The sequence below is a fragment of the Spea bombifrons genome, chromosome 13 (genome assembly GCF_027358695.1).
Source record: "Spea bombifrons isolate aSpeBom1 chromosome 13, aSpeBom1.2.pri, whole genome shotgun sequence".
Taxonomy (NCBI): Eukaryota; Metazoa; Chordata; class Amphibia; order Anura; family Pelobatidae; genus Spea; species Spea bombifrons.
In genome coordinates, this window is record NC_071099.1 from 17,195,798 (window position 1) to 17,212,035 (window position 16,238).

The 16,238-nt window shown below is 46.1% G+C and overlaps 1 protein-coding gene across 2 annotated transcripts in view; it reads right to left on the bottom strand.

The window, feature by feature from the left end:
- The window catches only part of RARA (retinoic acid receptor alpha), a 47,097-nt gene that overhangs the window by 2,404 nt on the left and 28,455 nt on the right, over positions 1–16,238 (bottom strand). The window contains exons 1-6 of one of the 2 annotated variants that reach the window (XM_053452980.1): positions 14,796–15,044; positions 5,198–5,346; positions 3,789–3,930; positions 2,546–2,706; positions 2,030–2,206; positions 334–538 (exon numbers count right to left, since the gene is read on the bottom strand). In XM_053452980.1, coding sequence (XP_053308955.1) covers positions 334–538; positions 2,030–2,206; positions 2,546–2,706; positions 3,789–3,930; positions 5,198–5,346; positions 14,796–14,991 — 1,030 coding nt within the window. In that variant the 5' untranslated portion in view covers positions 14,992–15,044. Of the gene's footprint in view, positions 1–333; positions 539–2,029; positions 2,207–2,545; positions 2,707–3,788; positions 3,931–5,197; positions 5,347–14,795; positions 15,045–16,238 lie in introns of those variants that run through there. The other variant, XM_053452981.1, reaches the window with a different exon arrangement.

The following is a 16,238-nucleotide window of genomic DNA, read 5'->3' on the forward strand; positions in this document are numbered from 1 at the left end:
TGTGAATCAGATGGACAGATACAGAAAACGTCTCTCCTTGTAATCCGTTTCACTCAAACTCTGTCCTTTCTTTAAATCTGAGTAACCCCCTAACCTGAAGAAAATAGGGGGTCCAAACGTTTACTAAAGGGCCCTGGTATCCCCGATTTGTGCTCATCTATGTAACGCACCACCCAGGGACCCAACACCAACTGATGGTAAAGAGATAGCATTTGGAATTTTAGATCCATATTTTGAGGCCAATCCCAGAAGGAAACGATCAAATTGTTTGTTAAAAGCGTTACGGCGACCCTGAGATGACGTCATGTTGGGTACGGATAAGCAGTTCTTTACCTCCACAGATTAGGCAGATGGCGCTGAGAAGTCCGGTCTCCGCGTCGTCCATTTCTAGCGGTAGCAGCTGGTTGGCGAAGGCAAAGACGAGATCCGTAAGGGGCCCGAACCCAGCATTGTGCATCTGCGTTCGGTTTAGGGTGAGTCCGTCTGAGAACGTCATGGTGTCCTGGTCAGGGGTGTAGCGTGTGCAAATTCGCAAGATCTGTGTTCCAGGGGTGGGAAAAAAGCAAGCGTTAGACCGGGCCGGCCCAAATATTGACAGGAGAGCGAGAAATACAAAGACTTTATAGGAAAAAAGAAAGAATGTCTGTTGTATTCTGTTTACAAAAATGTGTAACTGTTTCCATACCTTGACAGAACAGAATACATATGAAATTATGCGTGTAGTTTTCCGTGTGCTATGGGAAGCTGTTTTCCAGCGAGCTACTCACTTCCTGTGAGGACAACGTGCTGAACCACAACAGGAAGTAAAGATTCCCAGGACAAATTGCTTCCCCCAAACTCTGACACACGATCTCGCCGTAACACCAGAACGCACAGATCGGGACTCGGCCGCAATGAAGTCGAGTCATAAGAAAAGCCTAAAGGGCCACACGTCACTGGGCCGTCTCTGGGATGCGTTTTAACATCCACTGGCTAGGGGGGCTTATTACAGGACGGTGACAAGGACAGCAGGGCAATAAGAGGTTTGTGTCACTTAAAGCAACAAAATGTTAAAACTGGCATCACATCTTCACTTGTCCTTTCAACGGACCTGGGGCCCGGCGCTTCGGCTTAAGCCACCCCGGGGCATTTATCTCCAACGCATTGGAGCAGCTGGTAGACACCAGAGACAGGGCAGCGAGTCCCTAACCGACCCTGCACTTAGTTAACGTCTACCGCCAAATACGCTTCATAATTCATTTATAATTCTTATTGCAGATATCAGTAACACGCTGTCTGTGATAAAACATTCATATCACTGGAACCTCTGCTTGATGGGGCATTTATGGAGACACCCGGTGACCTCACATTCTCGAAGCTATATTGTGCTATTAAAGCTACAATACAATACTAAGGATCATTAAGGACCGGAGAGATAAGATTAGGAAACATTCGTCTCTGTCCAGTAGAAGATGGGGGAGAAAGAATTAAAGAGAACCCACGAGTTCCCAAATATTATCATTCGGAAAACAAATATTGGATTAAGAGCAGAATTTTCCTGTAAAACTGGGAACTTTGTGCAACAATCTTGCCTTCCTAAACATTGACATGCGGCCCTGTACTATGGAACGGCACACATATTCCTAATGTGCGGAAACTCCATTAAACGCAAGCGGTCTGTGGTAACCGTGCCCTGGCAGGCGAACCGAATTCCACAAGCACAATGTCACGCCGATACAACGTCTTCAACAGAGAGATAAAAAAGAAGGTAATCTCACCTCGGAACGGTGTGAAGGTTACTGGATCTGTGGTGCGATGGGCCAACCACGCCAATTAAGGACCTTGGCCTCAACAAATTACCATTTAACCCACTTTCCCCAACGCTGCGCACATTTTATGGCCGGAAGAAGACTTCCAGTCGCCTTTATTCAGACACCGGCACGTGATTTCACAGATCTGAGCTGATAACCAAAGCTTTTGCAACAGTTATGGGGTCGTCGCCCAAACACCGCGTACACATCGAGGGGAAAAGAAGCCAAGAAGGACTTACAAGGATATCCAGGCAGGCAGCTTTGAGGAGGGTGATCTGGTCGGCAATGGTCAGAGTGGTGAATCCCGGCAGCTGTTTGGCAAATTCCACCGTCTTGATGATGCATTTAGTGGAGAGCTCGCTGAATTTGTCCCAAAGGTCAATGTCCAGGGAGACGCGCTCCTCTGCGCTGAAATTCTGGGGTGGGAGCAGCAGAGATAAGGAGGTTAGGAAGAGTATGAGAATGAAGCGACAGAGTGATAAAAGCGGCGTGTGAAAGTGTTAAAGAGCGGCTTTTCACCAAAGTGCGTGTTCAGAAGTGAAAGGCCGGTGTATTCCCTGCAGGCTATGGCCCCCTAAAGACTCTTCCAAATGTTGGACCACTAGGATTATTCGCGTGTTAGTTCAGCGGTGTGTGGTCAGTGTGTGGCGGCACTCATAGCACAGTGTAATTAAGACCAAGTTCACTAGCTGGGTATGGATAACACAGGGGTAGTTGCTAGCTGTAGTGTTGACACGGGAGTCGTTGGTACTCACTGTAGTGTATTTGCCCAGCTGGCACAGTGCAGGGAAGGTCTCCTTGTGCGCTTTACGCACTTTCTCAATCAGATCTTCGGTCTCGGGGCTGAGCACGTAGTTCTCGGACGACTCGGATTTCGGGGGCTCCTTCTTCTTCTTGTTCCGGTCATTTCGTACAGCTGGGTAAGTGAAAGGGGGGGGCGCAGTTAATTTGTGTAGTTTGTGATAAACGGCTGCATTCACATAGTAGCTACCCATACGTGATAATTACAAGAGCCTCGAAGACAAACATTCAGGAGGATCCCCGACTATAAACCGCGCTGCTCTGTATTAACCAAGTTCCCATGATTCCCTCTTAAAAGGGTAGAGAAGGTCCAACAAACCCAACTGCCCGATGGACTTAATCATTCTAAAGGGCTCTCTAAATAATACGGCCCTCCCGATAATAAAGGCTTCCAGAACACCACCATGGGACAGCACAGGGGCAGAAGTTCCACCAGGGTATCCATGGACAAGAACTATGAATGGAAGCGGCATTTTTAGCTCTCCCACAAACTAAATGTTTTTGCTTCTATAAACAATAGGAATGAAATGCTTATAATTGCGCGGTTTGACCGCCAACGTATACAATCCCTTTTAGATTCATCATTCCGCCAGCATCTTCCTGCAAACGTATTTTCCCAGAAGACGTGGACGTCGTGCTGGTCGACATGTAAACATTTTATAAACGCTAGCGGATATATTTGTACCGTATGTATAAACAGCAGTGTGGTGTACACCGGGGCTGCACGTGGGGCAGGAGAACCGCGCATGTACACGTCACACAACGTATAGATTCCGTCTAACAGCTGTCCCCCCGGCATCCAGCTGAACGGACGCACCACCGGGACAGGCAACTCGGCAGCAACATGTTACATTTTTTGCTTTAATTTCTAATAATGTTATTTTAACAACAGAATGACTCTGTCTTAATCACCTAGACACTGACACCGACTAATAAAAGTCTATGGACAGGACTTCATCAGCATAGCCATAAAGAATCAGCTCAGTGTAAAGTTGAGCTGGGAAAGCCACCCAAAATGTCACATGACTGACAGCAATGGCGGCCTCCAGGAAAAGGCAGATTACTGGAAGCTGAAATGTGTTTTAAGCTGAAATGAGAGTATTTGGTTTTCCGTGGGACAAAGTGGGGACGCAGTTACTAAGCCCGACAAGTGAGCGGCCACAGGAGAAGCTAAGTAGAGATGTACAGATCACTCACATTCTTTGGACATGCCGACCTCGAAGCATTTCTGCAGCCGGCAGTACTGGCAGCGGTTCCGGGTCACCTTGTTTATGATGCAGTTCTTATCCCTGTGGCACGTGTACACCATGTTCTTCTGTATACTCCGCCGGAAAAAACCCTGCGGGGAAGCGAGGCGTTGTAAGAAGAACAGTCCTGATAACACATAACGGGCATGCAGACCAGATAATGAAACGTAAAGCTTAGCTCTCTATAGAGATTACGCTGTGGGCGCGGGGGGGGGGGCTCCCGTCATTCCAAGGATCACATCGGTTTGGGTACGAGATGCAGGAACAGGTTAAGTCCACCGCCACAGACGCCGCGGTCTCTAATAATATATCCGACGTTCACAGATCAACGTAATGGATCCTGGGCTACGCGGGGGCCTTAAGCCTTTAACGGCGAGGTATCTGGCGCTTTATCGGCCTTAAAAGCGTTACATGCCGAGTACGTGGAAAAGAACCATTTCCGAAACGATTATTTCAATGGATTTCCACTAGCCGAGCAAAACCGGATAACTGATGGATTTTCAGAACGGAGAATTTCTCGAGTCCCGCTTGATGGATGTCATCGATGAACGGCAATCTCTCAGCCTCGCCGTGGATTATCTCTGACGCCGCTCAAGCAAGGGCTTCGGGTGCATGAGAGCGTTATTAAGATACTGCCATTAAAATACATCATGACCCCGTTCGCCATCGGACGCAGTTATTACACAGCGCGCAGTGTTCTATCAGAGCGATGTCTGTCTGTCTGTCTGTCTGTCTGCGCTTTTATAGAGGTTACTTTACTGTCGGATTGTAAAATAAAAGCGTATCACTCCACTTAAAAGCCCCAATGTATCGCCTACCTACCCACCAGTTTAGGTCATAGGTAGACGATACATTGTAGGCAACTTGGGCACCTTAACTCACTCCCGCTGACCGCTTCCACCTGGGGGAAACGTCTCTTAAAACCCGTAAATGTTCAGATATTTAGAGCCCCTAACAGAAGAAGAAGGTTTGGGCTCATCCCTGAAATACAGAAAAAAAGAGAAGCCCCCTTAATAAACATTAACGCCGACAGCCTCTACGCTTTATAAATGTAAATAAAGGGCCCTCCTCCCCGCTAGCGATGCGTTTTGTCGCTGGAATTCTCGGACGCCCCAGTTCAGCTTCGGGTTTGCGCTCCGGGTCATCGTCCTGCTGGAATTTGAATTCCCTCTGAGGATTCCAGAATTTGGCTGACCTGGTTGCGTATGTTTTTTGCGCTCTCCCTTCCCTGCTACGAAGGCCAAGGCCAGAGAATAACTCCCAGCGGGAAGATGTCGAGTCAGACCCAACTACGACCTGAATAAAATATAAAAAAATCTACTCGTACCGAGCAGGAGGGCTAGGGGACAGCGTACGTACCTTGCACCCCTCGCACGCGCTGACGCCATAGTGATACCCCGAGCTCTTGTCCTGACAGACGAAGCAGGGTTTGTAGATCCTGGGCAATGGAGGAGGAGATGGGGGGCTGGGGACGATCTCCTCCGAGCTGGTACTCTGGGTCTCGATTGCTAAAGAAAGAGAACGGAGTTAACGAGGGATTCCTGCGCACGCACAATGGAAGTCTCAGTACACACAATGGAAGTCTCAGTACATGCCCCGTGTGCACCAACCCACCCCCCGTATTAATACCAGCAGGATCCGAGACACCCTTCCTATACCACGCTACAGAGACGGACCGCCAGAAACAACACCTGACTCATCAGGTTTCACGGGGGACAAGCGATAAACGCCCGCCGCAAAACATCACGCATTTAAAAAGAAAAGTACCTGCCCATCTTGACGAAGTGCACGCTCCATAATACCCCCAAATAGGGGCAAATCTTTGTGGACTACATATCCCACGATTCTCATGATGGCTCATCATGGGTTACGTCGTTCCTAAAGACTTTGTGTTGACGTTATACTTGGCAGATAATCTTTGTTAGGTGTAACGATGTTTTAAGGCAAAAACAGTGGTTTTAGAGCCCCCCCCTATCGGATAGACCTATATTCAGGCCTTTATAAAGATCTTATAATCGAGCCAATGTGGTATCTATAAAGCGGATAACATGCTTGGCAGTTAAATTCGCTCCAAAAAGAATTCCAGACAATCAGTTTTAGTGAAGCACAACTGCAACCCGAGCCAACGGCCTTTCAACAGCCAACATATAAACCACATCTGGGAAGAGCTGCGCATGATGGGAGTCATGGTTTGACTGCCAGTGGGGTGAGAGGTGGGATCTAGAGCCCTGGGATTTAAATGCAACGCCTGGATAAAATACTAGAGCCCCTGATTGGCCCAATCTAAGCCACTGGAGGAACGGCTAAACTTTTCCGATGCCCTGATTGGCCCACTGTCCAGTGCTGAGGAGAGCCTAAAACTGCGCATAGTTGGTGGATCCGGAGGATCTAGGACCGCATCGTCCAATAGGAACAATCATTTTGATTGGTATGTTGGCCTCGGCAAGGGAAGAACTGAGATACAAAACAAAAATCAGTGCAAAACAACAAAAAGGTAGAGCGGCCCAGGGGCCCCCGGAGATCGGAGAACGCGAGCCAGGAACGGACGGGCCCAATTACATTCTGCTTCACATTAGCAGCAGGTTATGGGAGCCGTTCTGCGTCTCCGTGTCTCGGGTTCCTGGAACGGAGCTCACCATATGGTATTTATCCTCAAATCTTATCTGCCCGACCCTCAATAAATCTCTCTGCACTTTGACATCCCCCCCCCCACTGTTCCAGAGCAAGAGCTGGCAGGTAACCCCCCCCCCCACACCACATTTCTGTGAATTCCACTAAAATCCAGTGGTGGTGGTGGTGGTGGGTTTAACCCTCTGTGAGCCGCTCACCCATAGGTATGTCCAGGCATCTCAGCGAAACATCTGGGATGGGCTACGCTGTGAAGTGACGCGGGTATCCCCGGTTCAATTTACTCTCTGGTTTGTCAATATTTACACATCCATACAGTAATGCATTAACGGGGATCATAAACGTAACACAAGGAGGTCAATGGACAGCTCCTGTTATATACAGCGCGGCGCTAACCATACGTGGAGCTCCGAGCACGGCCTTTGGATGCAGAGATTACACAGTATGTAGCCTTAGGATCTAAACGTTAGCTTTGCCGCTCGGCTGGGAAGCTGTGCCATGAATCCACTACTGCTTCTCTGCAGCAGAGTTCTCTGTTCTAGCCCTGGTGTCGCAAGCATGTGGTTAACCCCTTCACCCCCGGGGTCCGGGGAGATGCCGAAAAAGGGACCAAAACAAGAAAAAATGAAAGGCTTTGGCGGAACAAACAGATCTGATGCCGAGGAAAGTGTTAAAAAGTTACGAGCAAATTATGATCAGGAAGGCAAATGAGGTCAGAGGTTTGGCAGTTGGGCAAATCCCCAATTCCAGAGGGGTAAGAATGGAGAGCAGATGGAGGGAGGAGGCAGAAGACAATAGGTACATTGTTATAGGGCGGGGGGGGGGAGCAGAGCCAGTCTCCCCTTAGCAGACCATGCCCCAATGTGCGGGTAATATGTGACAGGTACCCACAGTCCCTTTAAATATACACAGGAACCCCGGCCAACGGCAGCCGGTTACAAACAGCACAGTAACGACACGCGCTACACCATCCAACACATGTTCCAAGTACCTGCAACGTACAACGAGAACAACGAGACGAACAACGAGACGTACAGCCGGTGCCAAAACGCAACGCGCCAAATCTGTACCACCTCGCACATACACTGCGTGTACCAACGCGTGTACACGGAGCACAACACATACATCATAGTGTGTACCAACCATACAGACACGGTACAGTGCAAGCAGTGAGAGTACACTGCCAGCTGCTAATACACCACACTACATGTGTACACACGACACACACAGACCCCGACACATCCAAACTACACCCGGTGAGCTGCAGCCCCCAACGTATAGCAGAGTGACGGCTGGTTCTAGCATGCTCATGGTGGTCTCCAGCATATGACTGGCCGTAAGTATACCATGCCAATGGGGGGGTGAAATACGGGGGACCCCTCCGCTATCCTATGCATTTAAGAGAATATGTCCCTTTAAGCCCGCGTACTAAGCCTACTATGCATCCATTCGTTGGGTTAGGGGTACGAACACCCCAAGCTGGAATATCTTTAGGGTGCTTCGGTCTCAGCTTTCGCTGTGCGATATAATATATACATCCAGAGAGTATATCCTTACACATATACACAGCGCAGCCACAGATAATCCCCACCCCCACCAGCAGACAGGGTAACACAAGTGTCCTCACGTTACCCCAGCACAGGATCATTTGATCCTGAGTCACCATCTAATCTCTCAACGTCAAAGCTAAAAAAAAAAAAAAAAAAAAAAAAAAAAACACCCACTGACAACGGCTTCCTCCCTGCGTATATTACCCCGCGCGCATGTACCGGATGGGAAATGCCCCGCTGCATAGTAGTGATAAGTATCTGTACCCCGATAAACAGGCGTGACGCTCTGTAGCATCGTTTCCAACGCGCTGCTGATCTGTACAGCGATAAGGAGCAGGCAGCTCTGCTTCACGCCGCGGAGCAAACAGCTTACCTAGCGATGCCGAGTACTGATATACACCGAGGCAGCGCCGTATGAAGATCTATACACTGGCGTGGAATAAACATACCGCACAATGAAATCGTCAGTGTACTTGCGCATGCTTGGTACTTGGTATAATTATAGAATGTTATAGAATTCAACTAGAGGCCCAGATGTCATGTAAGGAAGTTTTACTTCACTTAGAGGGTAGTCGATACATGGGACAGCCTTCCAGCAGAAGTGGCAGAGGTTAATACAGCGAGGTATTTGTAACATTCATATGGCTATTGTGGATCTAAGACAAAGGACCAAAAAAGGTTTGATGTTTGTTTTTTCACAACAGGAAAAATGAACAGAATAACTGAGCAAAAATAGAATTATCTCCTCAATCTATCCCCCCCCTCCACACCATTACAAAGGCTGCCTGAACCAATCAACAACAATCAGAAACTCAACAATAGAACAGAGATAAGATAATCACGCAGATTCCGAGAACTGGGCTATAAATACATACATACATATAAACACACACACACACACACACACACACACTATATATTATATATATATATATGTTATTAGAATATACATGATATATCTATATATATACACAGGTATATCTTATTTAGGCAGAACTCCCAGGCAGTCTATGTCTATATATATATATATATATATATATATATATATATATATATATATATATATATATATATATATATATATATATATATATATATATATATATATATACACATACATACATACATATATATAATATACATATATACACACACACACGCTATATATATATTTATTATTAGAATATATATATATATATATATATATATATATATACACACACACACTATATATTATATATACATTATTATTAGAATATATATACATATACACACACACAAACATTACACAGGTATATCTTCTTTAAGCAGCCTCCGACGACATTATTCTTAAATGTTAACAGACAAATGTTCAGCCCCCTTTCCTCCATGCACCTGGGGGGTCTTATTTGGACACATCCTCGAACCCCCAGTTAACCAACCTCGCAGAACATGCGCATTCCCCACTGTATAATATAGCATATTACATATACTCTGATAACGACACCGCAATACCCAAGGTGATTTCAAATTATACCGAGTACCCAAACAAATCCAACAACGGTAACGACGAAAGCGCTTTCCCCCGATCCTTCCCATCGAGCAGAAACGTTCATTAATGTTACAGAGCGAGCCGGGTTCATTATCAGCGAGCCGGGTTCATTATCAGCGAGCACCGCGAGGTATTCATTATCAACGCACAGAGTCGTTACTTTAAACTAGATTTTAATTATAAGATTAAAAAGATAATCTGCCAAAGGAATGGAATAAAAGTCCCCGCGGTTCAAGAGCCAAGAGAAAGGTAAACCCCTCGGTGGGGTGAAAATCATCATCACTTCTTTTACTTTTGTGCTAGAAAATTCTGCGTTACTACACAGCCAGAAAGCGGAGGGCTGGCGGCCCGAGAGGGCCGAGAGCTGGGCAGGGAATAATGCGCGGAGCACCGGGTCTGCCCCGGGGTCTCCGGTGGGCAACACAAGTCCTTGCAAGCACACATCCACTTTTGATGCACTTAAAGATAACCCTCCCTGACCTCCATATTAGCCAAGTCATTATACTTTGGTCATTATATTACTGGGGCATATGGCTAGACTTGCCCCCCAAACCCCCCAAAAGCTGCCTGGGGGCCAATTTCCAGTAGAACCCACACCTACTCCCTGTGTAGAAGTGGTAGGACCCACAAGGGTTTATTCACTAAGTCAGGAGTTTGTCACCATGCGTTATAAAGGGCCCAAACCAGTGAGCTTCTGCTGCAAGAACAGCTTGGCCGGCCCTGCATAATGCATAGTGAAATACGCGAGGTTTCTTTAATGTCGGCCCACAGACTGAACTAAGCATTAAAAATTGAAGTGAGAAAGTTGAGATCGCTCCTTTCCTATAAACCCCCTGAGAAGCGGCACGAAACCACCGCTAAAAATATCTGTAAAAAAAAAAAAAGCTAATATTTTCTTTATTTTCTTTTGCAATCAAAATGTTTCTGAGGAGTTTGATAACTCAAGAAAAAAAGCAAAATAAATACTTACCCTAAAGAGCAGAACAACTTTACAATTTAAAATAAATAAATAAATAAATAAAGCTACATTTGAAGAGCATTTTTTGTTACTGTTTGTGTTTCCAAAACCTCTTAGCAGGGTTACGGATTACAATGTATCTGGGCCATACTAAGAACATACGGTTGCGGGGAGGAAAAGCATTAAGTACTGGTGGGTAGAAAGGTATGAAGGCATTATGGGTCTTTAGTAAACAGGATATTACTAGTTTAATTTTGTAACGATATTGTCTACAAAAAAAATGGATCTTTTCCAATTACTGTTAATTTAGCACCAAAGAGAACAATCTCATTAGCGGAGTAACCTGGGGGGGGGGGGTGTTTGATCCCCATCCTCGCTGGACGTCTCCGGGATATCCTGTTAGCACAACAAATAAAAAGCCTGATTGCGGCCATAAAGGCTCAAGTGTTTAAGGCTTTCGAATGCGCATTGTGAACGACTGCTTTGAAAATCAGTCCTATTCAGGGAAGCTGCTGAGATGCCTCCTGAAACCCACCAAAGCCCACCCCTGACACAGTCATGTAAAGCGCTTTATCTCTTCCTCTGCTAGGACTTTACAGCAAGGCTTTAAGACGTTTCCGAAGTTATTAAGGGGCTCATCATAGTACATAGGGCCACAAAGTACTCTAATTATCCAAACCAAGTGGCCGTGTTTCCTGTGAAGAGGGCCGAGGACCTGATGCTGCGACCGTTGATACATCCGTGAGCCGTACCATTAAGGGACACATGGGGGACACATCTACAACTGTAATACGGTATCGGTCATAAAGATCCTTGTTGGGTCTTCCGCTACGTGCTGTATTTCTCATCTTTCGTCTAACCACCGACCTTGAGTCAAGAACCCCAACAAAGTACAAGTACAGGCCACCTGCAATCAAGCAGGCAAAGAGATACCTACTAATCCCATCGGAAACGCTCCATGTATTACACGCTGCAGACCTCTGTATTAAGAAGGAGCTCTAACGCCTTCTATGTTATAACAATCTCTGAAAATGCCCAATTTATGAGCAAGAAATAAAAGCGTTAAAAACTCAAAGAAAATCCGGGCAAATTTGCAATTCCAACTGGAAACAAACCGGCAAAGGCTAAAGTGGGTAATTGGCGAGATTAGCCCCCCTCCCGTTTTATTTACTATTATCAGACCGCTTTAATTACTGTATACGTTACCCTTATCACTCATTATAAACCCCCACAAACGAGGGCAAAGGGTCGTTCCTGGTGGAACAAACCTTCGCCGGAAAAGCAAATATCTTCAGTCTCTCCCCGTCAGAGACGCTCTCTCCGCGGATGTTCTGATAATAGACGAGATTCCATCTTTTCATTTTAAAGGTGAAAAGAATTCAAACCGGTCTCTGCGGCCCTGCGGATCCGGCCAGGAACGTGGCGTTTCTCCAATGCGCCAGCCCCATACTGAAACCTTGGGTTTGGAGGCCAGGTGTCCTTTAAAGCCATCACGCCAGCTTCGTATTGTTCTCCGATGTTTAGTGCCGCTGATTGCGGATCGTAAAGACACGGGCTGTATGGGCCAAGGGGTTTCCAGGCTAAACATGCGGTGAAACATTGTACACAAGTCAAAAGCGGGGCCGTAAACAAGCGTCAACGTACCCAGCCCCCTCAATCCTGATCATCCAGATAAAAGCAGAAGGTCGGGCGATCTAACAATGACCGAGATTCCTGGGTTATCTATGGCTGGAGGGCCAACTTCTGCATTACAAAGGAGAGGCCGGGAATGTGGGGTGGCGACAGGCGGGTGATGCACCTTATTACCCTCTCTATTCAAGGTGTAAATCCTCACACAAACACCACTTTATCACTTCTACCCATCCCACCTTTCTGCTGGTCTAACCCCACTCCTCGTTTCCCGTTGTGCTAGGCATACTTCTAGTCATATACTAGGCATGAACGTTCCCAAATATAATACAGGTAAAAAGGCCTGGACAAGTTCTACGTGCCGTACAGCCACCGTTCATTGTTTACATGGGTCCAAAACTCAACATGGTCCTCTGGCCAAACAACTCTAGGACCCAGAGGGCCTGGCCTACCGGAGCTGCATCCGCTCAGCTGAACTCAAATCTTCTCCACGCCATTTGTGGATATTATAAAAAATAAATATAAAACCCAAATCATAATGTATACTAAACATATCGGATTAACACCGGAAACAAGAGAAGAGACTGACACTGGGGGAAGCGTTTTGAGAGAAGATTCCGCTCTAATCTAACAGTGTTGTGTTTACAGCCGCTGGGGGGTCCGCCAGATACCTATAGCAGTGTTTACATGGGGGGGGTGAGTCCTGCCCATCCTCCAAAAGCAAGAAGATAAGAGGGGAGATAAAGAAAAGGATGTCTGATTTCTGTCATTTCTGCATGTGGCATCCTCTGTAAGAGATAAGAGCCATCCATACCCATCCCGTGACACACACAACACACAACCCCATCCCATGACAACACAACACACAACTCCATCCCGTGACAACACACAACTCCATCCCGTGACAACACACAACTCCATCCCGTGACAACACACAACTCCATCCCGTGACAACACACAACCCCATCCCGTGACAACACACAACCCCATCCCGTGACAACACACAACCCCATCCCGTGACAACACACAACCCCATCCCGTGACAACACACAACCCCATCCCGTGACAACACACAACCCCATCCCGTGACAACACACAACTCCATCCCGTGACAACACACAACTCCATCCCGTGACAACACACAACCCCATCCCGTGACAACACACAACTCCATCCCGTGACAACACACAACTCCATCCCGTGACAACACACAACCCCATCCCGTGACAACACACAACTCCATCCCGTGACAACACACAACTCCATCCCGTGACAACACACAACCCCATCCCGTGACAACACACAACTCCATCCCGTGACAACACACAACCCCATCCCGTGACAACACACAACTCCATCCCGTGACAACACACAACTCCATCCCGTGACAACACACAACCCCATCTCGTGACAACACACAACCCCATCCCGTGACAACACACAACCCCATCCCGTGACAACACACAACTCCATCCCGTGACAACACAACACACAACTCCATCCCGCAGCAGCTGCATACAAAGTCTAGTTCGAGAAAACAAAGCTCAAATTTTTTCAAGATACAACTACTAGATGTAACGCAGCTCGCTATTGGCCAGTCTAACGGCTAAACCAGGCCACCATTTTGTATTACCAAGAAAACGCAATGCCAAACAATGAAGACAGAGAATGGTAACATATTACATCATTATTAAAAGGAAAATGAACAATATGTCCATTACGATTTAGAAGTTAAACAGGCCTCAGGGGAACAATCTCAAAATAATGGGTTTTTCCAATCAATGAAATAAACCGTGTATAAAATCTTACTCCATGCCCTGTCAATGGAATGCTAATCTAAACATGTAGTGGTAGCCATCAGGCATCATCACAAGAGACTTTTAATGTGAGAAGTCTACATATCCACCCGAGACAATGGGCCAAGTTTTCAAAAAGTCACTCTAGGGCAAAGTTGAAAGTGTGTTGCAGTAACCATGGAAACATAGAATTTCTGTACTGGCTGCTCCACACTTAACACCCAGAGTTGTGTCTTATAAATATAAACTAATTAGGGCTCAAATTAGTAACAAAAAAGCCTAGGACAGAGAATAAGCTAGGCTGCCTTACAAAACCTGACTTCAGGAATGAGAGCAGAGCGTTAAAAACAAACAAACAAACAAAAAACATTTATGGGATTTCAGACATTCATTGACATATAAAAGGAAGGCGTTCTACCTCTCAGGCCTAAAATTCTATTTAGAAAGATAAACTATTATTTATAAAGTAATAAACACTATAGTATACTCTCCAAGAAAATAGTTTTTTAAATAACATCCAACAAATAAATGAAAAATTTGAAGATAATCGAAGTAGTAAAGCCCCTATAGCATAAAGGACTATATTTTGTTCTTGAGAGGTTTTGCCGTCGACCGTATAATTTATACACAGAAGAAAAATGACCTATTGTCTGCGCACAATTATTTTATCAGACCCTAGAATAGGATAACCCACAACAGAAAAATTCTAAAAAAAGAAAAATTCTACAAACCGGAAAAAAAACATTGTGAATTCCCAATAAAAATTGTTTGAATTTGGGTAAAATTACCAGAGAACGGGGTATGGTTAAGTAAGGAGGGCCAAAAGTACCCAGATCATGGGTTTGCGACCTTTTCACCTACGTACAGTGGTTTGAATGGCTCCAATGCTGGTTCCGAAGAGGGGTTCCGTATCCATGGAGGGGCCCGATCCCTTTATCCTGCATCAGACATGCCCGGTTCTGTGTATAGAAATCCATCATGTGGTAGTGCGTGGGGCTTGCACCCAAACCGGGGACATCCACGTTCTCATACATCTTGTGAATGGACTTCAAATAAACCATGTATCAAAAATAAGCGACTAAAGCAGATTGCTGCCGTTATATATTAAAATATATATATTTCTTCGGGGGGGGATAGCTGTAGAATGTTTTGAGGTTCACAAAAAGATTCCTCAACAGAAGATTCTAAAAGTCAGGGATGAGGGTAGCAATGTCCATCTGCAGACAAATCCAACGGTGCTATCTGATGGGAGATTCCTTTGACTCTCCGCATGGATTCCATCAAACAGATGAGAGGGGGAGGGAGCGGTGGAGAATTTAAAATCAAAACCCCACTAGCCGGACAAACAATGGTTTGAGAATAGCTTTTTCTTGCGGCCCTCGGAAGCTCCGAACCCCAAAAATGCCCTTTATCATGCTGTGAGGCGGATGTCTGTCGGGCTTCCGCACCTTCAAAATTTGCCCCCTTCAGGGTAGTATATCCTTTAAATCCTTATTTTGGTTAAACGCTCCACTCGGTTTCTTTCACAGGTGGAGCAGGTCAATTAGGGAGAGTGGTTGGGGATTAAAAGGGTTGCCTGGCATTGTACTCCAGTCTCTTAAAAATAGAAAGTCTTAAATACAGAAAATCTGTTTAGGGCGAGAGGCGTCCTTCTAATCTTCGTGGAGGATGCCGAGAACCTCTTTGAGGTTAAGAAGTATCCTCCTTTTTAGCTTGAATGTTTTGTGTTTTTTTTCAGGCTTCTTACACTGAAATCCCAGATTTTAACGCTGGGAATCTCACTCCGGTGTGTACAGTCCAACAAAGCAAACAAGAGTATTCCTCCGGGATTTGGGACCTATGCAAAAGTCCCTGTTTGGGATCAATCTCCACGAGGCTAGTAATCCTTGGTGGGAATCGTCAGATCAGTCTTCTACGGGATTAGGGATCTACTGATAAATAAATCCCTTAGCATGGAATTATTTTTATAACCAGAGATCTATTTAATATTGAAGCAGATGTTCCAGGAGTAGAATCATTCTAAGGTTGCAAGTTGGTGGATCCCTGAGAAGTAGGTCCTGTAGTATGGGGGGATCCCTGGTAATACAAACAGTTCAGGAGGAAGGGGATTCCTTGGTAATGGTGCGGTGCAGGATAAGGGGGATACCTGGTGTCCCGAGCCTGCAGTTGGTCTGAAGGGTATTGGGGGTTCCCAGCTGCAGCCGCTCTGTAGGAAGGGGATCCCCGATTCTCTCAAAGCAGATTCCGGTGTCACACACAGCTCAATGCAGCAAACTACACCACTGTCTCTCATCTCCTCCTCTCTCTC